Genomic DNA, 27,245 nt, shown 5'->3' with positions numbered 1-27,245 from the left:
AAATCATTTATAGTCCTTATAAGAATGCTTCAGCACTCAAGGGTTGTACATTGTTTTGTTTTATTATAAATATTAGATGATGAATATATTGTTGAGAAGTGTGTCAGTGCCTATATCCTTGTCTCATCGTATATTTGAATCTGTGTGTACCTTATGTCAATCAATGCATGAACAGTATGGTTAACATTTGGTAAGGACCAATAAACCTAAAAAGAACAAGTATACTATAAACAATACAGCTGTATTCTCTGTACACCTATGAAGGATCTTTACTTGTCTATTATTGTCACCTCTGATTGAGAGAGAACCAATGTTTAATGCTAGTGTATTTACATTTTTGTAACTCCAGCAAATTCCTCAGTGCTTTACAAAGTACTAAGAGCTATTTACATTAGTCCATGTCCTCAAAGGAGTGTACAAAGTTAAATCACTACAATGCACACAAAAACCCAGGCCAAGTTGGGTGGAAGCCATTGAGTTTGGGTGGGTGCTAGAGCACCCAGAGAATACCCATGTGATCGAAGGGTGAACATACAAATTCCATGCAGCTAAGGTGCATAAAACCTTAGCTTCTTTAATCTATTCTAGGAAATCATGCAGGTTTGTAAACATTACATTTCACCCTTTCCCTTTGTTCTGCTGCCCCCTGTAAACTGTATTGTAGTCATCTCATTAAAATTTTCTCATTTCAAATTTCCTGACAGTCAACTAAAGGCACAGAGCTCTCTGCATACAATTACTATTATATAAATTAAGGCTTTTCTAGTATCCCTTTAAATGTTGATGCTCCCAAGAATAGCTGATGATAAGTCCTCATGGGTGAGCAAAGATCACATACAGCTAAAAATATGCTGGACATACCTTCTTTCATATAACTCTGAAAAGCAATATAGCTATTCTCTCATCTATGTCAATCCCCTCCAGCATATTTTATTTTGTGTATGCTTGCAGACACTTCACTGCAGGCATTTACTTTATATACATGACCATTTGGGCTGCTTGTTATCAACATAACATTCATATTTTATTTTAATGTGCATCTTTGCTGGCACCTGATCCTTCTTAGCTGATCTATAATAGAAAAGTAGATCCTTTTTATCAATTTGACTTGCCCTTTACCCACTGGTGGTCTTCCTTTTTGTCCATTTGGATATGATGCAAAATTTATGTGTGACCAACAAATATACAATGAAGGTCCATATGCCAGTTATTTCCTGATTCAATCATATGTGTAATATATAACATTGCTTCACAACAGTATATGATGAAAACTCATCAGTCTACAAAATGCAACATAACAAATAGTTCACAGGTTTGTTTATAGTCGTTTCTAGGCAGTTGAGTTTAGAGGCCTTTTTTAGAAAGCAAAAAAATTAGTTCAGACGCTGAGTTTAGAGACATGTCAAATGCCAAGTGCTTCTAAACGCAGTAAATCGCGTTTAGCTGTGTTTCGTTTACAGGCGTTTTTCATTTTTGCCCATTTTGAAAAAAAACATTTTTTTTTTTCAAACGCTTCTAAACGCAAACACGGCAAAACCCCGCTAAACACGGCATGTAAACGTGGCAAAACGGACGTTTTAAACGTGGGTTACTATCTGTCAAGTTAAATCGTTCATGAGAGGTTGTAAAAACATCCCGTGTACATTAAGCCTTAAAATAAGGTTTCCATTCCCTAAGCAAGACTACATAGTGGTGCCTTCATAATCACCTTTGACAGATGACTATTTTCCCCAAAACCTACAACCTAAGCCAACTAAACAGCTCTATTACTGATAGGCAAATTCAAACTTTTTGTCAAAAGTCAACATCTAAGCCTTCATCTTTGTGTCCACCCATTTTCTCAAAGCCAAAGGTATCTGGCATGTGGGTTGTGAATCCTATGAAGAGAGCAATAATAGCGCCACAACACTAGTTTTTAGAGATCTAAACAAACAGTTTATTTCACAGACAGCATTACATGAAACAAAGCAGCCAAGGTTTAAAAACAGTTCATCTTCATTAGGACTCTGAGTGCTATATGTGCATCAAAGGCTGGACCCTGGGTTCAAAAAAATCATAGTTTGCTGGCTACTTTGTACAAAACATATGTTCCATATGTTACGGAGTCTAATGATTGTGAAATCCATAGACTGTATTGCATGTTTGTTGTATTACGCATCCTGTATTTCCATGTATACCTACTTGTGTGCATTGTAGATGTGTCATATCTACACCCTTTTTCATAATAAAATTACACTCGCAATTACTCCAGAGTAGCCTTTTCCCTTCAAAGTCCCACAAGAGGAACACATTTCCCTTTTTGCTTGTACTTCAGGGATGTGGGTTAAAGGGGTTGTAAAGGTAAAATTATTTTTTTTTAAAAATAACAAACATGTTATACTTACCTTCACTGTGCAGCTCGTTCTGCACAGAGTGGCCCCGAACCTGGTCTTCTGGGGTCCCTCGGTGGCTGTTTCAGCTCCTCCCCGCAAGCATTCACCATCTTAATGCGAGCTCCCTCGCATGGTGGTGAGTGCTTGCGGGCGCGCTCCCGTGATACAGCCGGCGGCTATAGCCGCTCGCTGTATCACTCGGCCCCGCCCCCCGGCGCGCCGCGTCATCGGATGTGATTGACAGCAGCGCGAGCCAATGGCTGCGCTGCTTTCAATCCATCCACTGCAGCCAATCAGCGACCAGGCTGAGCTGCAGTGGAGATGACGAGAACGAGCAGCGAAGATTCGAGGCGTCAGGTAAGTAAAACGGGGGGGCTGGGAGCTGCGGTATTGTCAAAAGTTTTTTCACCTTAATGCATAGAATACATTAAGGTGAAAAAATTTTTACCTTTACAACCCCTTTAACCCTACTCTATAGACCAACTTAGCACCACCCTCCCTCTTCTTGTACAAAACAGATGCCACTTTGAAAACAGAGAACCAGTAAATTAACTTTTTATAAGTTCACAATTTCACATGCAGTACTCAAAGCCCTGATGAAGGAGAACCTTTTTTACCCCCTGAAACACATTAGACGTTTTGTTCCAAGTCATCTTGTCTATGCAATAGTAAGTCTTTTACTTTCGACTCTAAAGACTAGTAAAGATAAGTATACAGAATGGATCCATTTTAGGTTTGATGGTCCTTTTTATGTTCTATTGATTACATTTGAACCTCTCTAACAAAACTGACAATTAGAGCAGATTGCTCTCATTACTATAAGGATGCCTCTACTTACAAAGAGGTTGCGATCTCTCTTTTTTCGAAGGAACAAGACAGTGTCTTCTTAGCACAAGCTTTATAGATAATGTACATAATCATAAAACACTGCATGTCAATATCACTTACAGTACATGTGGGTGTACTAATACAGCATGAATGATATTTCCTTAGCTGTGCTCAGAGCTATATGGGTTGATATAAATGGAAGTGGTCACTCATACTAAGAACCTGCCATTTTGCTACATTATGGAAAAATGTATAAAAAGAGATTATACTTATTATGTAACATGATGATGATGATGACATAAATTTGCATAAAATGATGGACAATGGAATAACTTAGCACCTATTTATATGAGTTACTGATTTTTCATGTAACAAACAGAGGTATGATATTGCCCATTCAACAGCTTGTGTAGGATCTACACATTGAGGCAAGTTCATTAAGACACATCAAGTGAGAGGCTTCTAATGTATGTCTGCTCCCGAAAAGATACTAGAGATTAAAGTGGTACCCTTCCTACATTTCTGTTTCTAACTTAAATAGACATAAGAGTTGAGAAGGTCTTTTTTTCTTGTTTTTATTTCCTTTCAAAACCATTTGCATAAGTAGAGGCAAAACCAGGGATTCTGATAATAGAAACAAATAACCATTGCTATGGAATGTGAAAAGAAGATTCAAAGAGAGGCCAGACTTCTGGAGCAGTTATTATTCTATGGGGTTGATTACTACAGGAAAATAATCTGTTCACTTTGCAAAGGTATTTGCCCCAGAACATAGGGAATGTGTTGCAGTTTCAGTTTGCAAAGAATATCCAATCATGTGCAAAGAAAATTAGAAAAAAACAGCAATTTTGTTTGGACATCATTGAATGATGGAAGTCAGCAGAGCGTTACTTCATTCACTAAGCTGTGGGGCAAATTCACTCAAAAACACAAGCTAAGAGTAGCTAGTGGATCAGCACTTCTCTGACACACAGATTACAAATTCATAAAAATAATATTAAAGTCCATAAAGACCATAATATGATGAATAAAGCAGTAGAAGTGAGATGACTGGATATTCAATTCAGGGGTGATCAACACCAGCAATCACCGGCAGCTCCTCAACAGGGTTTGGGAATCCCTTATAGACATGTGAAGGGCGCCAGATCAGCATAGGTTAAAATCAACATAAATTTATTGCAGAATCACTTACATATAAAATTCCAAAGTTCTGTTTGCAAGACTGGTGTGGTGTGCGAGGTAGACAGGCAGCAATCTGGATGGATGAGCTGCAGAGCACAGAGCCGGGACCTACCACAAGAGATGGAGTCTGCCACCTGGCTCTCTGTCAATGGCATGTGTGTAAGCAGGAGATGCCGCTGGTCTCCATCTCCCATGGCGGGTCCTAGTTCTGTGCCTTGTGGCTCATCCACCAGTCCATCCAGATCGCTGCCTGCCTGCCTTACACACCACACCAGCCTTGCAAACTGAACTTTTGAATTTTATGTAATGTAAGTGATTCTGCAATAAACTCATGTTGCTTTTAACCTATGCTAACCTGGCACCCTTACATTCTCTTCAAATGTCAGGGGCATATTCCCTTGCATAGTGCAACTTCCATTGCAAAACAAACAGCCTATTTGCCTTTAGTGAATCAACCTCTGACTTGATTTACACATGCAGGTGTTACAAGTGTGAAAAGAGGAGAACCCTGTGCAATCGCCAAGTTATTACTAGCTGAGAACTTTCTTCCTGCTCCTATGTGACAGTGAGCCCCATGCTCCCCATACTTAAAAGTATTCGATTTCTCTCTTTCTGGCAGCCAAAGAATGTGAAAGAATTTTTATAGCCAAAACTTTTTTTCTGGTTTACAATAAAATTAAGGAAAGCTTGGAACCCCTTTCAAATATCTATTGATAACTGGGTCCCTGCTAGGGATGCAAAAGAGTCTTATCTGTGTCCCCGCTAGGGAGATTCACCATATTTAATATTTACCCTGTTAACTATTGTCACCTGACAGAAATTGATGGAAAATCAAAAATATTACAGTTGGTTTGGGATCGGGAGGTTACCGTAAAAATATTCCCATGTGGAGACCTGTTATGGTGTCAACCGTCTATCTATCAGGAGATTCCTGCTCACTCTGGGGAGTTTTTCTCTCACTTCCTGTTGCCACTGGGACAGGAAGTGATGGTAGATCCTCCTCTACAGGACAAAGACAGCAAAGCAAAAAGGCTGACATGGGCTTTAACCAATCTATCTAAATCTAAGGAAGATAGTTTTGTCTTTATATATACCTCAACTTCTCTTGCTGAAGCTGCATTCCCAGGAATGCAAAGTAAAAAAGAGCAGTGTTAGTAAAAAAAATCTATAATGGTGTTAGCAAGTAGGGTGGTTTCTCAGTTCTCTGGTCCAAATACTTTAGCAGATATGGGAAACTGGTGGCTGGTTTCAATTGTCATAATCTACCAAAAATTGAAATATTGACCCTTTTAATATTTAGGAGAACTTTAAAGTAACGCTTTCATGTTAGAATCATGGAGGCTGCCATTACTGAACTCTACTTCTGAGAAGGCTAGTCCCCTGGTGGTCATACTGAGTTTTTAGCTTACAGGATTTCTGGCAGGATCAACACATTTATTTTTTTAAATTACTAAACAGATATAACAAAACTCTTTCAATTTTGTATTTAACAGAACAAAGGAGATCAAATAAAAGAAGTTATTGTTAGGATTTACATACACTTTAAGTCTGACACAACCAGGCAACTAGCATTCTCTTTAGGAGATTGGGAATGGCAGCTCCTTTACTCTCACCATGACAATGTTACAAATCGACAAATTGTTTACTTTACCCGATTAAAATAACTTAGACGCTTTTTTTTAAATAATAGTCGTCTTTCTTTATTGAATTTATCTGCTGTGATGTTTAGCTGTCAATAGAGCACAGGGCAATAGCAGAGACATTGAAGTCTTACTGCACACTTACCTTTTTTGTATTGCCATTTATCACCATGAACATTTGTTTTAATTTGCCCTGCTTTGGCTTGTGATTTCCCCCTTGTAATGCAGAACATCATATATAGTGGTCCATTGATAGGGAATGCTTTATTGGATGCCAAAAGGGTATGCTATTGCATGTCTCAACATTGCCAGCACCATTCTGGGTTCTACCACATGGGTTTTTTTTAAACTAAAAATGTTAATGTTTCTGAAAATTTATATTCAGTTAGCAATCATATTAACTAGTTTAACTAGCATAGGGCAATGTCATTTCTATGGGTACTGGAAAGCCACAAGAAAGGGGAGGCTCCTACATGTTAAGCCACCAATATGTCACCTGGCTTTGCACAACCAAACCAAATTGACCCTTATGCATATTATATGTAATTCTTAAAATATTTATTGCAATGTGTTCCTTTATAGGCTAAATGAAGTAAAACGAATGGTGAAGTACTCTATTCATTTTGTAGAGCAGAGACACAAACGTATTTGTTAAAATGTTTTTAGATTTTTTGACATTCATCAAGTGCCTGAAAACTTTGGTGAGATGTTGGCTGCATGTTTTTTTACCGTTGTCGTTTATCACATTTTCTTTTTATGCTGCCATACATTTTAAAAGTAATTGCCTCTTTTAGTGCACTTTTCAGCACAAAATAAGTGGGACTGCTGCACAAAGACGGTGGGACATTCTTTTACAAGGAGGTCTCCATGCATGATGAGCGGTGTATGCAGAAGTTCCTGGTCCGGCATCCTTCCTGACGATGCACTATAAGCACAGGGAAGAAACGGGCATCGTGATAAGTAGGGGGGTTTTCATTAATGGCTAGCTGACTAGAGTAGGAGCAGCATCTTTCATCTGGACACACACGATCTGCAAGGCTACTGCTACGACTCCTCCAGAGGCCTGTCCTGTGGGATCCATGCAGCTGGCATAGGGAGAAACGGCTGGTGCTGAGGGAGAGGTGTGATGGACCCCCGCTGCAGCTGTGCATAGCATGGCGAGAGAAGATAGAAGAGCTGCTGGATGCTCTGTTGCAGCCTTCACAGCCTCTCAGGACACCACTGTACCCGCAGGCAGAATAGCCATTGCATAGTGAGGCATCTGTTAAATCCATAAGCACTGCCTCAGAGTAGCTTGGAATCAGCTGCCGATTGGTGCATATATGCCATTCTAGTTCAGTACTGTCAAAGGTGCTGACCCGTGGCATTCTGAATCGGTATATAGGCTCCTCTGCTACCCCAGGTGACCTGTAATCCAAACCTAGAAGTTTCTCGATATGATAATGAACGTGAGCAGTTCGATACTCAATAAAAACCCTTAGGGGCCATGAGAGCATAAGTAGGGCAGCTGCCCAGAAAGCATAATGGGAAACATACCACGGCAGCTGCTCTAGGTTCACGTAAGCAATAACTAATTCCTTAAAGTCCACGTTTTTTAACTGCATTCCTTCCCTTGCCTCCATATAATCATCTAGTCCCTCAATCTCTGTGAAGAAGCGGGCTCGCTGAGTGAGGTACGAATTCTCAGACTCCAGGTTGGCAAAGCTGAAGCACTTGGTGAACTTTAGTTTGGTGGCAGGGTGGCGGTCTAGGTCCAATAGGTCTTTGGAAATATCTTTTATGCCACAATGAGAGTATTCAAATTCTGCTTCAGCCACGTGAGTGTTCACTCTTTCATGGTAGACCTGAGTAGTAGTATAGGCATCACCATGACGGTAACGGGTGACTTGTCTAGTGCGCCGGACAAAGTGGTAGCTAATGGCCTTCCACCAGATGCAAGCTGTAGCTTGGCGCATACGCTGTATCTGATCATAAACACTAGTGACATCAGCCTTATGTTGGAGTTCACTCTTTGCATGGCAATGCCAGCATTCTACCAGGTAAACTACGTACAGCATTGCTAAAAAAGCCAGAGGAATGTAGACATAGCCATCAGAGCAAGGGCTGCCATGGTAGATCATGGATCTTCCCTTAAGGGAACTGTCGAAACTGAGTTTGGTCACACTGGTAACCTGGCACCAGGTTACAGCACAAAGGCATACAAGCATGAGGATGGAGAGAAGGAGACATTTCCAGTGAGAATCCCGGCACATAGACGAACTCAAGGACTGCTTCTCTGGACGTTGCTGTAGAAAGTCAAGGAGAGAAAAAACATGTTAAAAAAGTAAACAACATATTATGACACAGCACTGTATATTTTGATGAACTCAATGGAGCAGGAACATTTTTATAGCTAAGGATAAACAAGATATTGTAAGGAACCAGTTAGTTGAGGAAAATATATATAAGGTTCAAAAGGCAATAAAAGTGAGAACCTTTACAGCGTTACAGACGAAAAACAAGGTTAACTTTTACATGGGTTGTTAAGGGTCAGTGCAGATTCACTTTAATTTGTTTAAATAGATTTGCATGTTAGGGAAATCTCATCTTATTTCCTGTCCCTGCAACAGCCTGTGACAATACCCCTTGGAAGCTTCAAAAGAAACCAGAGGATATTCTGAACGTGTAGCTGAAAAAAGAAAAATTTGCAGCCACCACATCTAAGGACTGGTAATTTACAATATATGCCAGTTTTGTTCTTGGATTTTGACTCACTTTAAACACACTTTAAAGAAGAACTTAGCTGTATCTGAGCACTACAAACTGAAAACACAATTTAATTCATGTTTAATATTAAAAGCAAACTCACCCATCCATTGTCTCCATACTTTATTTTGTTGAGAAATCACTTTAAACCACCCCCTAGCATTTGTATCCGTGGCCATCTTAAAGGCAGACGATTCATGTAACCTTTTTTTCCCTGGAATCTATCTGCACTTACTGTAGCTCAGGCATGCAGGCAGGAGAGCATGCTTAGCTGAGAAAGCCCCTCCTCCCCCCCTCCAAATGAAAGAAAAATAATACCCATGAAGACTTATGGGATGTATGACATCATTTTGGCATGGACCAAAAGCCAGGAACAGTGGCGGTGCGTCCATAAGGGTGCACGGGCGCCGCCTCCTGTCTCCAGTCACCCCTCTATGACCAATGGATAGATTCATGTATAGCATGAATCTATCCATGGCTGCCGCTGCCACCCCCTATTCAGGCGTGTGCATTACAGCAGCTGGGGGTGTTTTTGAAGCCATAGGCTCTAATAGGTGTCAAAAGAGGCACGGCGCTCGCAGCGCACCCAGGTATGTTAGAAAAGCGAATAAATATTTGCTTTCCTAACACTGAACCACCTCTCCTCCAATCAGGTGCTCGGGTCTGTTACCCATCACCTGATTGGCTGAAATGACAGGCGCTGTGATTGGACGCCGGACGGGAGCAGGCGCATGGAGGACACTGCTCGCCATCACCAGCTGCCCCACCGAGACAGGGTAAGTGTCGGGCAGACGGCGAGCGGGGGGGTCACAGTAGCGGCATTCAATGGCACAGTGGCAGCATTCGATGGGCACAGTGGCAGCATTTGATGGGCACAGTGGCAGCGTTTGATGGGCACAGAGCAGCCGCGATCCTCCTCTTCCTAGGTCCCCCACCGAGACTCTGGGTCCCTCCCCCTTTCCGAGTGCCACCATAGCAAGCAGATTGCTGTGGGGGCACTCATGCGTGCTCTCTCTCGAGCCGGCTCTCTGCATTCATAAGACACAAAGAATGTGGCTCAGCCCCGCTCCTTCCTCAGTTGCTGTGATTGACAGCAGTGGGAGCCAATGATTCCTGCTTCTGAATCTCAGCGAATCAGGAGGGAGAGACCCGGGAGAGCCATCGCTGGATTGAGATCGGGCTTAGGTAAGAACTAAGGGGAGGCTGAGGGGGGATCTGCACACTGAAGGTTTTTCACCTTCATGCATAGAATTTAAAATTTAAAACTTAAAAAAAAACTTGTTTTTCTTTAATGCAGTGATAATGATATACAGATCTAAGAAATGTTGTAGACATGGTTCCAAGGGTTCAGATCATGGGACAGCCCTTCAGTTGGCAAGTTACACAATGTAATATTGCACATCTGTTGGTAAGTCAGTGGCAGTTGTACTGAAAAAGTACATGGTTTTAACCAATTACATTCCTTCCAAACTATTCAGTGCTATGTAAACAACTAATAACGTCCTTCAATCAATAACCTTAAGGCCTCATGCACACAGGGCATTTTTCCTGTCGCTTTTAGGAGCGTCAGGCGTTTTTTTTACAGCTTAAAAATGCCTCTCCATGTTATTTTATCTGTCCATGTACACGTAGGCTTTTAGAAGCTGTAAGTGGCATATGTGTTTTCACGACCCAATCGCTCACTGCAGAATAGGTGGGCCTGCTTCTGGCCCCTAAAACATTGGGGTCTGCCTGACCTGAGAGTGTCTCCAAACTCCCCAGCCTCCCTTTCTTTCACGTACGTTTTTCTCTCTACCTACCCTTTTCTTAACTTTACTCTAAGGCCTCATGTACACAGGGTGTTATAAAAAAAACAAGGTGCAAAGCCAGTACCAACAGCAGGAAAAAGCGTCTGTAAAAGCGTGTCTTAAGAAGCGTTTTGCATTGGCGTTTAGCAGCGTTTCTCTGCCCTCCTCTATTTTACAATACCAAATCCAATTACTACAGTTTAAAAACGCCTGATGCAGCTTAATGCTACATACAGCGTTTACATACGTTTAGCCACATTGCTTTGCAGCTTGTTTGTTTTAAAGCCCTGTGTGCATGAGGCCTATAAGCTCCTAAAAGTTTATGTGTCCATGGAGTGGCATTTTTAAGCTATAAAAAAAAAAGCTGCTTTAACGCTGCTAAAAGCGGCTGTAAAAATGCCATGTGTGCATGAGGCCCAACTCTTGCTTTTGTTTAAACTTTACAATGACAGTTTAATTCTTAAAGTGATTGTAAAGTCTTGTTTTTTTTCTATAAAAATAACAAACATGTTATACTTCCCTGCTCTGTGCAGTGGTTTTGCACAGAGCAGCCCAGATCCTCCTCTTTTCAGGTCCCTCATTGGTGCCCTGGCCCCTCCCTCCTATTGAGTGCCCCCACAGCAAGCAACTTGCTATGGGGCACCTGAGCCGAGCTGCAGCTCCGTGTCCATTCAGACAGTCCCCTTTCTCTCCTGATTGTCTGACTAATTTTGATTGACAGCAGAAGGAGCCAATGGCGCCACGCTGCTGTCTCAGGCAATGAGGAGGGTAGTCCCAGGCAGCCGAGACACACATGCAACATCGCTTGATAGAGATGGGGCTCAGGTCAGTATTAGGGCAGCTGAGGGGGGCCGCTGCACAAAGAAATCTTTTTATCCTGATGCATAGAATGCATTAAAGGAGTTGTAAAGGCAGAAGGTTAAAAAAACCTTCTGTGTGTAGCAGCTTCCCTCAGCCCCCCTAATACTTACCTAAGCCCCATCTCTCTCCAGCGATGTCCACAAGTGTCTTAGCCATCTGGGACTCTCCTCCTGATTGGCTGAGAGACAATGAGATAAAAAGAGAAAGGGGTGCACCAGCCATGTGGTTATTAACTGCTGAGCTCTGATGAAGAAGGGATGTTCCCTTCGAAACGCGTCAGCCGGTAGTGATGCTTGTATGTTCCTCCAAGTACTTTGGAAGGTTTCGCTCATCATAGAACCGTTTGCTGCTAGTCGGTGCTTTTTTCACATTGCACCTTCTTCCACAATTGCTTGTGAGTAATTTCTTTTATCATTTTATATAATAAATATTTTTACAAAAGATAATGCACATGGCTGGTGCGCCCCTTTCTCTTTTTATCTCATTGTCTACCAGGAGTCCCAATCCTTGAGGGCAGCAAGGCCTGTGTCGTTGTATTATCTGTCTGGTCATCCACTTGTGCGCAGGAGTCATTTCTTTTTCTGTTATCTATTGGTTGAGAGACAGCAGGGGCGCCATTGGCTCCCATGGCTGTCAAAGTCAGTCAGCCAATCAGGGGAGAGAGGGGTGGGGACCAGGTCGGGGCTCTGTGTCTGAATGTACACACAGAGCTGTGACTCGGCTTGGATGCCCCCACAGCAAGCTCCTTGCTGTGGGGGCACTTGACAGGAGAGAGGAGACAGAAGCAGCGAAGAGGCACCCGAGAAGAGGAGGATCTGGGCTGCTCTGTGCAAAACCATCTGCACAAAGGAGGTATGTATAACATGTTTGTTATTTTAAAAAAAATAGACTTTACAATCACTTTAAGATAAAAAATCCTTCTGCCTTTACCATCATTTTAAGTTCTGCGCAATTTGTACAACTTGTAAAAATTACAATTTGTTAATTACAGAGTGTATTGCACCATAATTTGGATGGAGTATTGTAAGTGCATGTACACTGATGTGTTACTTTCAATACAAATCTTTGAACTAGGAAAAAAAAAAAGATCTAATATAGTCCAACTGTGATAGATTCTATTTAAATATGCATGCAAAAAATATTTGATAGACAAGCCAAGATTCCAGTTAATTTCCCTGCTGAATTGAACATAATTTTCTGCTCACACATGGGAAGAGACCTGTATTTGTACTCCATATTTCAACGAATGGAGACTGCTGAATATTCCCCCCTAGAAACCATTAACCCCACGGTAGCTTAGAGCCTAGAGTTTATGCATTATTTAGCTCATAATCGGCCTCTCCAGCAAACATGAAATTTGTCTTCGGGGAAGAAAGCTTATCACTGGAAAACAGTTTGCTGCTATATTATACTGCTGCAGGGTGAACTGATAGAGCCCTGTGACAGCACTTGTGAAGTGATTGTGTCCAAGTCCCTGGCGTGGCATGAACAGAGGAGGAACTTGTGAAGCAAGCGTTCATCGCTGGCGAGGATCACACTGAGAAGGGAGGTGTGAAAACTGGCATCACATAAGCGGGTGATAAACCAAGGCTGACTTGATAACGTTTTAATGTAATTTCCTTGGACATTTGCTGCTGCTGGGCTGAACACGTGAAAAGCTCTTCTATCTAGGTGGACATTAATGTGCCATAATACCTGTAATATTTACTTGGAAATCTAGTTACGTCTGTTAATAAATTTAAACTGTGAGCTAGTGGTGTATGTAAAGGAATGAGTTGGTAAAGTTGGTAATAAGAGGAGCCGTATTACCATCTAATACTTTTTTGTATTTTTTTTTCTTTAAATTCTTTCTTTATTCTCCATACCATAAAGTAAGATTACAAATGTTGGCTAGCAGGTTCTCAAATTTTCCGCCGACAAATGTTTGTTGTCGGACTTTCCAATCGTGTGTACACAAGTCCGTCGTCAAAAGTCCGCGCATGCTTGGAATCAAGTATGAGCCGGAAGCGCTCGGTCTTGTAAGACTAGCGTTCGTAAAGGAGATATCACGTACTTCTTGTACGTCACTACGTTCGTAATTGTTGGTCAACATTTGTGTGACCGTGTGTATGCAAGACAAGTTGGAGCCAACATCCTTCGAACAAAAATCCACGGTTTTGTTGACGGAAAGTCCGATCGTGTGCACGGAGCATAGCGATCGCGGCGATACCTCACGTGTGGTTTGAATGCTGTTTACATATGCGGGCACGACCTACGCACGCTTTCGATTCTGCCTGTGAGCACGAGGGGACGGGAGCCCTTTACATTTTGTTTTCTTTTTTATTGTTTGTTTTATTTATTTATTTATTATCACTTTTATTCCTATTACAAGAAATGTAAACATAGGGCATGACAGGTCCTTATTACAGAGAGATCTGATAAGTCCCGAGATCTCTCTTCTATGCTGGAAAGCCTGAGATCAAAAAAAAAAAATCAATCTCAGCTGCAGGCATCATCCAGATATCGCCATTTCAGGTCCCCAACGTCATATGACCGTCAACCCAAATAAATGTAAATGGTGTAAAGCTGTGAGAATGCCATCGTCCAGGGGCGTTGCTAAGTCTACAAAAGATCTGGGGCTAGAGCCCATAGCAGCGTAGTAAAGAAAGTCATACGCTTGGGCGGGCATACACATGTATATACAGTAATATACGTGTGTGTTTATATATATATATCCCCAGAGAGCCCCCACTTACATCTGGGTCCCCAGAGAGCCCCCTTACATCAGGGTCCCCAGAGAGCCCCCCTTACATTAGGGTCCCCAGAGAGCCTCTGCCTTAAAATCAGGGTCCCCAGAGAGCCTCTCCCTTGCATCAGGGTCCCCAGAGAGCCTTTCACTTACATAAGGGTCCCCAGAGAGCCTCCCCTCCCCTTGAGGACCCCTGCAGAGACTCGGGGCTATTGGCCCCAGATTCGGGGCTATAGCCCCAAAAGCCACCCCCTAGCGACGCCCCTGCCATCGTCCCAATCATAACATCAAAAAACACCCTCCAATGGAGAAGGGACTATTATGGATATATCAGACAAAAGAAATTCCAAAAACATGGATTATAAAAACAATATATATTTTGACGTCAACCCCAGGAAGTGGTTAATCAAAAAAGTAGCTATAAGCTTGCCTTGAGCAAGCTTAGTTTAGTTGGTTTAAAAAAATTTGTTGGTCCCGACAATTGAGGAATGGTTGGGGGAAATCAATAAAAGGGGAGAGATTGAAGAGCTAATTAGCATCTCTCGTGAGAGACTAACTAAATTTACCTCTACTTGGTACTGCTGGTCTCACCTTAAAATGACTGCGGCATAACGTCACCCTTGTCCATAAGCACCTGATGCCAGTTTAAGCCCTCGGACTGAAAGGCTTGATTCCGGTTGTCTACGATCTGCTCTGAGACCTGTGGTGACTTCCGGTTTAGTGCGTGGGGTAGGAAGATGGGCAAATATGTGTCCCCTACCCAGCTCATTTGCCCTCACCCTCTCTGCTTGCTCCTCTATTTCCCTCCCATATCTCTTCTTTTCTCCGACTCCCCTCACCTCCTTTGCCCTCTTTTTTCCCCTTCTATTTCTCAGTGTTGATTAGGTTATTGACACTGCCTATTTGTAATAATTTTTGCTCTACTTCAGAGTGTTTCTAACAGGATATGAATACTTCTCTGATCTGTTTATGTACTGATGTACGTATAGTTACACTAATGACGTTCTCCATATTGACATTCAAGATTTTGCCTCTGGCACTGTGGTTTATATTGGTTTGGCCCTTTTTGTGAACATTACATGTGTCCTTGTGATCCTATGTGTATTGCCCATCTGAGACTGTTTCTTTGCTTTTTCTTATTGTCTTATACTTCAATAAAACTTTTTTTGGAAAAAAAAAAAACGAGCAATATTTAGACTGAGGTATGCAGTGATTGCTGATTACAGCCACCTCACACCCACTTGACCAATCCAGTAATATCGGATGGAGACACACAGAGTTTTGCTGACAGAACGGAATGAATACGAATGCGTCCGATGTTTCGAATGCTACGAAGTAACGAATTCGGATCATAGCGAATAATCCATTAAACGAAGAAAAAAAACCTCTGAGTGAAACGAAAACTAAACTGAACTAATTTTACAGTAGTGCACGTCTCAGATAGATATAGATATTTCAGACACATCAAAATCTCACTTTTTGTGTATTTCCCTTTGCAATTTTTTTCACAACTTCAACCAAATCAAGTGCTGATGCCTGGGCATGTTCAATTGATATGAAGGTATTTCAAGATTTGCTTGCTCCTTAGCTTGTTCTGCCTTTAGTTTGCGGTACTGGGCTCCGGAAGGTCGTTTTTTTATCAGCCGTACTGATCTAGCTTTTACAACGTACTATCTGTAATTCCCAGGTACTGATTATACAATCTAAAACACACAGGTACATAATTCACTCCATACCCCTGATGTCAATGATATAAAGGTTACCAAAAAAATCCAGCACAAATCTGAATTCATTTCCAAATGAGAATAATGGTGTCACTGTCAGGGGGCAAGTATCATGTAATCAAACCCTGTGATCACGCTACCAGCCCATACACAGGCAGTCACTTTAATTCAGCTGTCAGTGTGGGACTGAGGTATGTCTCCTGGTAAAGTCTGCCTCCCTCCTTCCCTCCCAGGCTCTGCTAATAGTCATGGACTGTATCTGTAGCTGTCATGGTGACAGTTGTAGTAAGTGGAGGATCCACACTCTGACAGATCCCCGGCTGGAATTCCTTAGGCAATGCATACTTGCCAACAGTCCTGATTTTCCCGGGACATTCACGGTATTCTGACCTAAATCCCGGTCTTACCGTGTTCTGAGAAAATTCACGGGAAGTTGGCTTTGTCCTGGTGTTCCGTGATGAATTGCCGGAGCCGCCGCTAGAGATCCGGGGTCGCTGCCATTTTTGTGAAGAGCAGCTCTCCTTGAGGCCGAGGGAGGGAAGAAACAAAAGGCAGAGCCCGGGTTGTGGGCCAGGCTGCGCCATTTCTATTGGCAGCTGCTTTCATTGCCCCCCAGGCTCAGCCTCTTGTTTGTTCCCCTTGGCCTCCACGAGAGCTGCTCTTTGCAAAAATGGTGGCGGAGACAATATCTCCAGTGCTGACCCCAGACCTCTAGCAGCGGCTCTGGTGATACAGCAGCATGGAGGGCTCAGAATCTGGTGGCAATTTGCATCTTGGTGACAAGTAGCAAGCTGCATCTGGTGACAAGTGAGCGCTACATCTCTGATGACAAGTAGCAAGCTGTATCTGGTGACAAGTGAGCGCTGCATCTCTGGTGTCAAGTAACAAGCTGCATCTTGGCGACAAGTGAGCGCTGTATAATATGTATGAGTCTTTTTAACTGTATTTGTTATTTTACCCCAATTTTCCCAGCAGGATGTTCAATTCACCAACACAATTATTTTTTGGAATTTTTGTTTTGCACTGAATGGCACTCACGTAATGACATGTGAGCACTGCTCAGTGTAGTAGCAATATGCTGCTGCTTGATAATGCCATGACAGTTATAGTCTGTCATCCAGCCTGGAAGACTGAGGTCATCCAGCAGTAAAAAGGAATTCCTGCAGGGGACAGCTCTGGATTACAGTTGAGTATTTCAGAAGAAAATTGCTTTGTTATTTTTAAATTTGCTGCGCTGTTAATTTCTATTTTAGAAGTTTTAAATGGAGCTCTGCTTTAAATCCTTTTGTAGTCCCTCCACCCCCAGCCCCCCTGCCAGTCTTATACTTACCTGTCCCAGGGAAATATCAGCTTGTCAAAGTGCAATCTCATTTAATCCTATGGAGAGTTAGTCTGGAGTACATCCTTATGTACACAATTTTAAACTCTGACCGGAGTGTGCTGTTAAAAAGTCATTTAATACCATGGCTATATTTCATCTAGCATCTAAATATCAATAAATCAAAATGACAAAATTGCAATTGTTCTCAAAGGAGACCTAGAACTGACAGCAACACATACGAATGGCAGGAGTTTGAGTTGATTTCATAAATCACTTGACACAATATAACTGGCATTCTCGTGGCAGTATAAATCAACAATTGTGATATATTGAAATGTCATATAAAAGGTACAACTAGCAAAATCACTGATGGTTTGGAAAACTGCAAATATTAGGAGCTATTTATTGAGGGTCGTATACTGTAGCTCTGTACAGCACTGTTATGGGGAATTTTGTTCTTCTATGACTTATTTCTGAGCCACAGATATCAGAACATATATAAAAGTATGAAACAGTGTTGGCAGCCTATATCAAACAATATACATCCTAATAAATGGTGCCTTATACATCAATGTAATTGTGACATAAGAAACAAATATACACAAGATCTGAAAAGTGCTTGGTGCTTTTGTAAAAAGTGCAAGGTGCTCCAAAAATTTGAACGAGTGAGGTGACTCCCCCTTCAGTGACCCCACTCACCAGTAATATTAGAGCCTTAGCTTCGCAGTCTGGGATCAAAATAGCAGTGATCTGCTGCTGCTTCTATTGACACAGACAGCAGGACTCGGCCCCGCCCCCAGCTCCCGTGTCACTGGATTTGATTGACAGCAGCGGGAACCAATGGCTGCGCCGCTATCAATCTATCCAATGAGGACCCGAGACAGTGGCTGGAGCTGCTGCTTCAGCCACTGAGGACCCGAGACAGTGGCTGGAGCAGCAGCCCCCCAGAGCCCCCCCTGGTAAAAGGGGGGCTGCTGCACTACAGAAGGTTTTCCCCCTAATGCATAGAATGCATTAAGGGGGAAAACCTTGAGGGTTTACAACCCCTTTAAACACTTCAATATTGGGCACTTTCACACCTCTTCTGCTCAGGCCAATTTTCAGCTTTCAGTGCTGTCTCATTTTGAATGACATTTGCGTGGTCATGCAACACTGTACCCATATAAACCTTTTATCATTTTTTTCACACAAATATAGCTTTCTTTTGGTGGTATTCAATCACCACTGGGTTTTTTTTTTTTTTTTTATGAAATAAATAAAAAAAGATTGAAAATGTTGAAAACAAAACGCGTTTTTCTTCGTTTCTGTTATAACTTTTGCAAATAAATAATCTTTCTTCATAAATTTAAGCCAAACTGTATTCTGCTACATTTCTTTGGTGAAAATAACCCAAATCAGTGTATATTACTTAGTCTCTAGGAATGTTATAGAGTCTACAAACTATGGTATATATCTAAAAATTGATCAATCCTTATGTACTGACAGCCTGTCTCATTTCTTGAAATTGATTCATTCAGTGTGATTAGCTGTTATTGGCCACAGCTAATCACATGGTACAGATGGGGTGTGATTGGCCCTGTTTGTACAATGTGATCACTTTGACCAATCACAGATAGCAACACAATTGTACATGAATGGCATGAAAGGAAGCCATCCATTGTTTACCATTGTCCTTTGATCTGCTGTGATTGGTCATCCTGGTACAGTCCAGTGGACACAGCTGGTGACAGATCGTGCTGCAGTGTGGCCTGTGGGGCATGCACGAGGAGCTTTCCGGAAGGACGTCATATGACCTCTACCCAGGCATGTCTGATGAAGGGGTCCTGTAAGGCTCAGAAACAAGTGCTTCTGTTATGCCCTGTACACATGATAGGATTTTCCGACAACAAATGTTGGATATGAGCTTGTTATCGGAAAGTCCGACCATGTGTATGCTCCATAGAACATTTGTTGGCGGAATTTCCGCCAACAAATGTTTGAGAGCAGATTCTCAAATTTTCCGACAACAAAACTTGTTGTCCGACGCACAAAAGTCCACGCATGCTCGGAATTAATTGATAGCCGCACTGGCTATTGAGCTTCACTTTTCTCGGCTTGTCGTACGTGTTGTACGTCACCGCATTCTTGACGTTCGGAATTTCTCTCAACATTTGTGTGACCATGTGTATGCAAGACAAGTTTGAGCCAACATCCTTCGGAAAAAAATCCACGGTTTTGTTGTCGGTAAATCCTATCGTGTGTACAGGGCATTATAGTCTCACACCTGATGAAGGGGTCCTGCGAGGCTCTAAAACATTGCTTCTGTTATAATGATGTGATTGCTGAATAAAGCTTTGGACCATTCTGAAAATCCGTGGTGTGCTGGTGACATACTTTCTCTTTGATTATTTTCGGTTTCTAGTCGGTGGTCTCTGCAGCCCCATTTACATTCACAGCTACTCCACAGGAACATGTGCGTTGGAATTAATGAGAAAGACACATGCTTACTTGAGGACAGCTAAGTAAATAAGAAAACATTGTTGAAATTAAATTGTTTAATAAAGAGATGGTTGTGAAGCTAGACATATTCAATTTACTTTTAATCTGACTTTAATCAAAATCATTTACCCTGGAACTGCACCAGAAATGCAAGTGTTGTGCTTGTGATGCGATTTTTGATGTGTTTTGCAGTTTTTATTTTAACACTGTATAAAAGCTGGTTGCTAATCAGGGGGCTGTCACGTGACATCACAAGGGGTGGGCTCTCTGGGCAACGTCATTGGATGGGCACGCCCCATGCCTATATAAGAGGTGCCGGACAGCGGGAACATCACAACGGAGAAAGAGAGCTTCAGGACAAGACTGGCTTTTTTTGTTTTTTAGCAGGTAACCGGCGGCGAGGAAGAAGACAGCAGCAACGAGGAAGAAGACAGCTCCACGGGAGCTCCACAGCACAAGAAGAAGATGACACTGGGAGATGACGGCTCTGGGGGATGACGGCTCCAGGAGATGACGGCTTTGGGAGATGACGGTTCCAGGAGAACATGGCTATGGGCTTCTTATTTAATAAAGGACTTGTGAAAAACCAGCTCTTGTGGTTTGTTAACATGTTACTGTTTTTTTGGTGAATGGGTAGGGGTACGATGTACCTGATACCCCTTCACATGGGGGGGCGGGATCTGGGGGCCCCCTTGTTAATGGGGGCTTCCAGATTCCGATAAGCCCCCACCCACAGACCCCAACAACCATCGACCAGGGTTGATGGGAAGAGGGCCTTGTCCTCATTAACATGGAGGCAAGGTGCTTTAGGGTGGGGGGCTCTGAGCACCCCCCCATGTTGAGGGCATGTGGCCTGGTATGATTAAGGAGAGGGGGGGCGCTCGCTCGTCCCCACCCTTTCCTGACCCATGTTCAGATAAGGGTCTGGTATGGATTTTGAGTGGACCCCATACTAGACCCAAAGGGCCTGGTATAGACCTGGGGGGGCAACCCCATGCCGTTTTTTTTTCCGGCAATTTTTTTGCCGCTATCAGCTGATGACTCATCAGTTGTTAAGGATGCGGCGGCCGGCTTCCCGGTCCCCTGCTTAGCAACCAGTGTGTTTACAGTGCGTTTAAAGAGAAAAAAAATGCAAAATACATGAAAACTGCATGCAAAAACGCATTAAAAAAATGCACGTTTAAAAACGCAAACGCACTGCAAAACATGCCTGGAAAACATATCAAGCACAGCCGCATAGATGTGAACCTAGACTAAAACTAGATTTTGCAAGTCTTTGTGGCTGGACTGAAGTCTCTTGTCACATGATTTTGTAGTGTGCTACTTCCTTCTAATGGTCTATCAAGGCTACAGTGGGCTCTCCATGTCCTGTGCAGTCCTAGAACCAGGGACAAACTTCCTTTACTTAATAGCTCAGGCAGTTGGAAGTTAGGGATACTAGTGTAGCCAGGAGCTAGTTATAATGCCTGCAATTCAGGGACAGTGTACAGTGTTATTAATGTGGGGTTGTCTCCTTCTAGTGTTGGCCTGGACTCCCTGTGTCATTTCCTTTTAGACAAAACTTAGAGCAGAGCAAATCATCGTGGGATGTGTAGTTCTAAATGCTGAAGTTTAAATTCCAGCAGGACTGGCCTGAACTACCACTCCCAGATTGCTGAGAAGAGGAGAACAGAATGCTGGGAGAGGGTATAAAAAGGAGGGTTGCGGCCTAGATCCCGTTCTTGGGACGCCGGCTTGGATCTGCCAGCAGGAGCTCTGTGTCAGTGTGAATTGTGGCCTGCACAGCAGGGAGTCGTACAGCTGCATCCAGAGGGATCTCGGTGGACAGCATCGCTTCTTACCTACAATGGACCGGAGACCAGATTCTCCAGCGATGCCTGAATTTCAGATCCGGGTAAGCCGTGGTGTGGTGTGACGGGGTCAGATGCCATTCGCAGAGACAGGATTCAGAGGGAGTTCCTGAAAGAGTCTTCATCATCACCTGCATCTCTGCTAGCAGCTTCTGTAACCAGTGTGGTGAGCGGGCATTTGCCCATTTCGATTATGTAAAGACACTGCATATAGAGATCCCTTATTCAACCCAGCTTTCTGGTACTTGTGGTGCCACTGGAAGTTAGTTCACATACTCTAACGAAAACTGTATGCTGACATCTATATCCTGTTCATATCTTTACCACCAGCAATCTCATTGGATACGATAATATTCCAATATATAGGAAGAGTGTGAAGTAAAATATAGATACACCACAGATCAGCCAAATTTGCTATACTCTATCAAGTATTACTCCATTCTTAATATTCAAGGCTAGCTGAAGATTTGCCGAATTCCAAGGAGTAACACTTCAACCCTTTTATCCTCTCTTTATTTGCTTAAGTAACTAAAAGTTATTTTTAGCACAAAGGGTCTGCTCTCACTTTCTCTGGAACTCTAATTAAAGGAGCCAACCAATTTAAACATACTAGTTTGCATAATGTTTGTCATGTTGTACTGATATTAATGGCCTGTCAGTTGAGGAAACAGAGGGGAGTGAATCTCTAAATTAAGTGTCAGTTCCCTACCCTTCTGCTGACCTGTTCACATAGGTTACTGTGACAGAAATAGGGTCTGGCACAATTTGAGACATTTTGTATACTTTGCATTTCTCTTTATTACCAAAAGGTTACTAATTGCAAATATATAAACAGTGCTATGTTGTTCAGATAAAAATACCTTTGCGATTTACAGTGTTATGTTTTACACTTTTATGTGTCCCTTATACCACAGTAAACTTGAACTGTTTCACTGGTATTGTGTACGTTTCTTATTATTGGTGACAGTTGGTAAAAATTATTGAACCAAGGGTGTCAGAGGTGACGGAGGATTTGCAGAGTCGGGGCAACCAGTGGGGTACAGATTCTATCAGCAGCCCTTACGAGGGTAGCGATACACTAGCAACCACAGGGTGCAGAAAATTAATGCAGAATAAAATTAAAGTTTAATGTTGCACCCTCTACCTTAGGTAGATAGGTGCTAGAGTAGTGTTTTTGTGTGTACTGCCAGTGCAGATAAATTTAGGCAGGCCTGTTTGTTTTTGTTCTGTTGGCAGGGGAGTGGTTTTAGTGTAGCAGCAGGTGACTGACATGTGTTTCAGCTCTCTGGCGCCTCTTCTGTTTCCAGTGAGAAGGTTCTGGAAAAGAGGCAGGGCAGAGGGTTGGAGTGACATGGGGTGTATTTAGGAGCCCTGACCAATCCCCAACTAGGATTGGCAGGGGACAGGCCTCCTATATATACATGGTCAGCCTGCTTGGGGAGGAGTTGTCAGGTGGAAGAACTGAATGATGGAGTGTTAGGCTTTGGTGGCCCATGAGGGACCCCTTTTCTGGGGTGGTGACCTCGGGCCTGTAGCTCGGGAGCTGGGAGGGAGCCTCTCTTTAAACGGTCATTGAGAGGTGTCCTGCAACAGGAGCAGGAGGTAGACAGCGGGAGCACGGCCAGGAAAATCATTCAGGAGGGATCCATTCCGGGGTCAGGGAGTGAGAAGCACAGTGAGAAGCTCTGGGAGAGACATGCCAGGATTGGATGTGGAGCCAGAGGGAGAGACTGTGGTGTTGTTGAAGTCAAGTCGCTGCAGCCAGGAGGGTTGGCAGGATTTGCACCGGACTTGCTGGAATCAGTAATCCACCAAGTATCAGTTAGCACAACTATTCTTTTCATCTAAAATGGTTGCTACCACAGAGGGGACTGCAGACCCCCGCCTGCAAATAGCTACTAGAAAAATGTTAGGACTTATTCAGAGTGAGGCCTAGCCATGTGCTAATGGTGTCAGGAATCTAGAATTGGACAGTAAGAGGAGAGCAAATGATCTCAAGTAGTGTGCTGGAGGAGATGTGAAGTAGCAAAGACTGTCAATTTAGGTTCAACTAATTGAACTAAGAAAGATTCATCATTTGGGCATCCCATGTCCCTTTTCCCCATCCAAGTTTAATCCCCCAATAAAAACAAAAATAAGCAAGAAACTGTTCATTGACTGGAGAAAGTGTGCCTTAAATGGACGTCTGACCAAGCAGGGTGATGTGTGGAGCAGAAACACACAAAGATCCCACGGGCTCACCGCTACAATAACTAAAGGCAAAACTTTTTTTTTGTTTTGGACAGAGTGGAGAGGGATTAGAACACCTGTCAGTTTTTATTGCTGTCTGTGCCCCTGGAGGGAGATTCACCCTCTCTATTTGTTCTATTTACTATAATCATCGAAAGTGAAAGTAAAAGAAAACCCCAAATTTTGGGTTGTCCTCAAAAAAGTAATATAGGGGAAATCTTTCCGTGGGGATACTAATTCTAGTGACCTGGGGGTCCCCAAGGAATTCTCTTAATTTGTAGGAATTTCCTCTCACTTCCTGTTTTGGCTATGGGACAGGAAGTGAAGGGAAATCTCCGCAATGGGACACAGATGGCAAAAAATCTGACAGGGTTATAACCCTCCCTTGCTCTATCCAAAATGAAATTTGCTTATAGTTCTATGTTAAGAACACTTTGTAGGTAGGCTGTACGCCAAGAAATTCAAAATTTCATGTTTGGCAAGAAAAAAAATAAAACATTTGTGTCCACAAATATGGCATTTCAATCTGCTTCACAGTGGTCTTTCTGTAGAATAAACTGACAATGCGTATATGTAATATTTGCCAGGCAGCACTAATTATGCCATACTGGCATTCACAGTGCTGACAGGCCTGCAGCTACTGCTGACAGAAGATCTACACTGGACTATGCTTGCAGGTGTTGAGCAGCTGGCACACAGTGGCTGCTGCTGACTTCTCAATATTCTTGCGAATCTTCCGGAATCCTCCCCACCACTTACATATCATTCAGCGTACGAATGTCCTGCTTATCAAAATACAAAAAAACAGAAATCAGAGAGCCTGTCACAGTAAGCACTGGTGTGTATTCTGCTGTTGAAGGAGAGCAGACCTAAAGGAAAACTCTGCCGAGAGAAATGTTAAAGCTATCCTTCCTGGCTTCCTCCTGAGAATAAATATTGCCTGTCAAGCTGATACTCTGACTTCCATGCTTTGTAATTCGCTGACATGGAACATGTTAGCAGGATAAAAAGTTAGCAATAACGAGCTGCATAAATGCTCTGTGTTGGTGGCTCAGAAAGTATTTAAAATATATGTAAATCCTAACATTGGATTTCTATCATTTGCTCTGGTTAGAACTGTTAGGCTCCATTCATACTTGTGCGACATGTCGTGTGATTTTGGACATCCAAGTCCAATGACAACCAGGCAGGGGTTGCACAGGTAGGGATTGCATTGGCAACTATCATTTTGGATAAAGTATTCGTATTAGATTAAGTATTACACTTCGGGTCAGCACTTCAGCGAATGCACAAAGCGAAAATCAACAACAGACTACTGCTAAACACACTACAGGTGTCCTGATTCCCCATAGAACATCTCTCATCCAGTCTGCTTCTCAATCTCACCACTCTGTATCATGCACTCCCTACTTTTCCTTCTCACAGATGCATCCTCTCTGCTTAAACTTTCTCTCCTTCATCCCTCTTCTCCACCCCGCAGTTTATATATATCACCCTCACTCCTGTCTTCACCATATTACTGCACTCATCAGCTCCTGCTAATTTTAAACCCACATACCAATAAAACCTCCAGGACACTGAGAAACTTCCCCCCACATAAGTCACACTCCCATATCACCTCTTTCTCCCTTCTGCTTCTCCTAATGTCTGGAGATATTTCTCCAAATCCTGGACCGCCGTCATTTACCTTTGGCCAACACACCCAGCACCCCCTATCCTCTGCCAGAAGCCGCGATCTACACAATCTAGTTTCTATTCTTCTTCTGCCTAGAACCAGCCTTCCCTTTTCCTGTGCCCTTTGGAATGCCCGCTCGGTTTGCAACAAATTTACCACCGTCGATGACCTATTTATCACAAACTCCTTCAATCTACTAGCAATTACAGAGACATGGCTTCAAGAATCTGACTTTCCTTCTCCTGCTGCCCTCTCCCATGGTGGCCTCCTGTGGACTCACTCTCCCAGGCCTAGTGCATAGAAAAGAGGTGGTGTTGGAATCCTCTTATCCCCTCAAAGCACTTTTCAGGTTCTTCACCCACCCCCCCTCTCTGTCCCTCTCCTTATTTGAAGCTCACTGTATTCTATATTATATATCTATTTTCTCCAGTTTCGTTGAGAATTGCTGTGATCTATCGGCCTCCTGGACCGGTATCAAGCTTCCTTGACGACGTCTTTGCCTGGCTACCTTACTTTTTCTCTTCTGAAATCCCAACAATCATTCTTGGTGACTTCAACATCCCTGTTAATCTTAACGCTCATGCTACTTCTAAGTTTCTGAACCTAACCTCCTCTTCTGACCTGAAACAATGGGCAAATCATAGGCGTGCGCACAGGGTGTGCTGGGTGTGCCTGGGCACACCCTAATCACCCTGTGCAGTGTCAAGTCCCCCTGCTTCCTGGCATCCCCTGTCTCTCTCCTGCAATGCTGCCAGCTCCTCCTTCTCTCATCTCCCGCTGGCTGTTGCAGGGGATGTTTTAGGATGGATGAATGAATAAACACAGTGAGTGATCTATACTGATCCCTTCTGTGTTCATTCTTAACTGAAGCATAGTACACCATGAGAAGCTCTGTCCTCAGTCCGTTTCTCTCTTTAGACCCTTGATATTTCACCAAAGCCCCCTTCCTAAACACAACAAATAATTATAATAATAATAATATTATTAAAAAAATGTAAAAAAATAAATAAATAAAAACTACTGACACTGTTCCACTGCCCTACTGACACCAATCTCTGCTCTACTGACGCCATCCACTGCTCTACTGGTGTACACACGTGTGTTTGTGCTCTTGGGTGCACACTCTAATGGCATAGGTTGTGCACACCAATGGGGCACATGCTTCTACTCACTCTGCTGGCAACTACCTTGACCTCATATTCTCCTACCTATGCACTCCACTCAACCTCTCCAACATTCCTGTTCCTCTGATCACAACCTTATTAGTTTCACTCTCTCCTTGTCTTCCTCCTCTTTGCCTTCCAACTACCAAACAATTACCCATAGAAACTTTCGCCATCTTAACCCTTCTCTTCTTTTTTCTGCTACAGATTGTCTCTATGCCAAAATCTCATCCTTGTCCTGCCCCAACCTGGCCACTTCTATTTACAACAGTTCACGGTCATCCACCCTGGATACATTGGCCCCCCTCACTATGCACAGAATCAGGCCTGACCGCTACAACCTTGGCAGACAGACATTGCCAAAAGCCTCAAAAAAAGCACTCTGTGGCATAAGACAAAGTCACAGCAAAATTTCAGCCAATATAAACCTGCCCTCCAAAAATACCATTCCTGTCTCCACGCTGCCAAACAGACTTACTTTATCACTCTCATTAACACCCTCTCACGCAGTCCCCGTCAACTTTTTTCTACCTTTAATGCTCTACTTCGTCCGCCATTACCTCCACCCATTAACTTACTCAATGCCCAGGAGATTGCTAATCACTTCAAAAATAAGATTGAGACAATTAATTTCAAGATCTCCTCCACGCTACAGATATCTC

The 27,245-nt window shown here is 42.9% G+C and overlaps 1 protein-coding gene across 1 annotated transcript in view; it reads right to left on the bottom strand.

The window, feature by feature from the left end:
* Positions 1-4,732: 4,732 nt before the first annotated feature.
* Positions 4,733-27,245, bottom strand: part of LOC141116341 (transmembrane protein 151B) — a 109,052-nt gene continuing 86,539 nt past the window's right edge. The window contains exon 2 of the mRNA XM_073608565.1: positions 4,733-8,307. Within this exon, the coding sequence (XP_073464666.1) occupies positions 6,874-8,307 (1,434 nt within the window). The 3' untranslated portion in view covers positions 4,733-6,873. The remainder of the gene's footprint in view (positions 8,308-27,245) is intronic.

The sequence above is a fragment of the Aquarana catesbeiana genome, linkage group LG13, assembly GCF_042186555.1.
Source record: "Aquarana catesbeiana isolate 2022-GZ linkage group LG13, ASM4218655v1, whole genome shotgun sequence".
NCBI lineage: Eukaryota > Metazoa > Chordata > Amphibia > Anura > Ranidae > Aquarana > Aquarana catesbeiana.
This window is presented reverse-complemented; position numbering and strand designations above follow the sequence as displayed.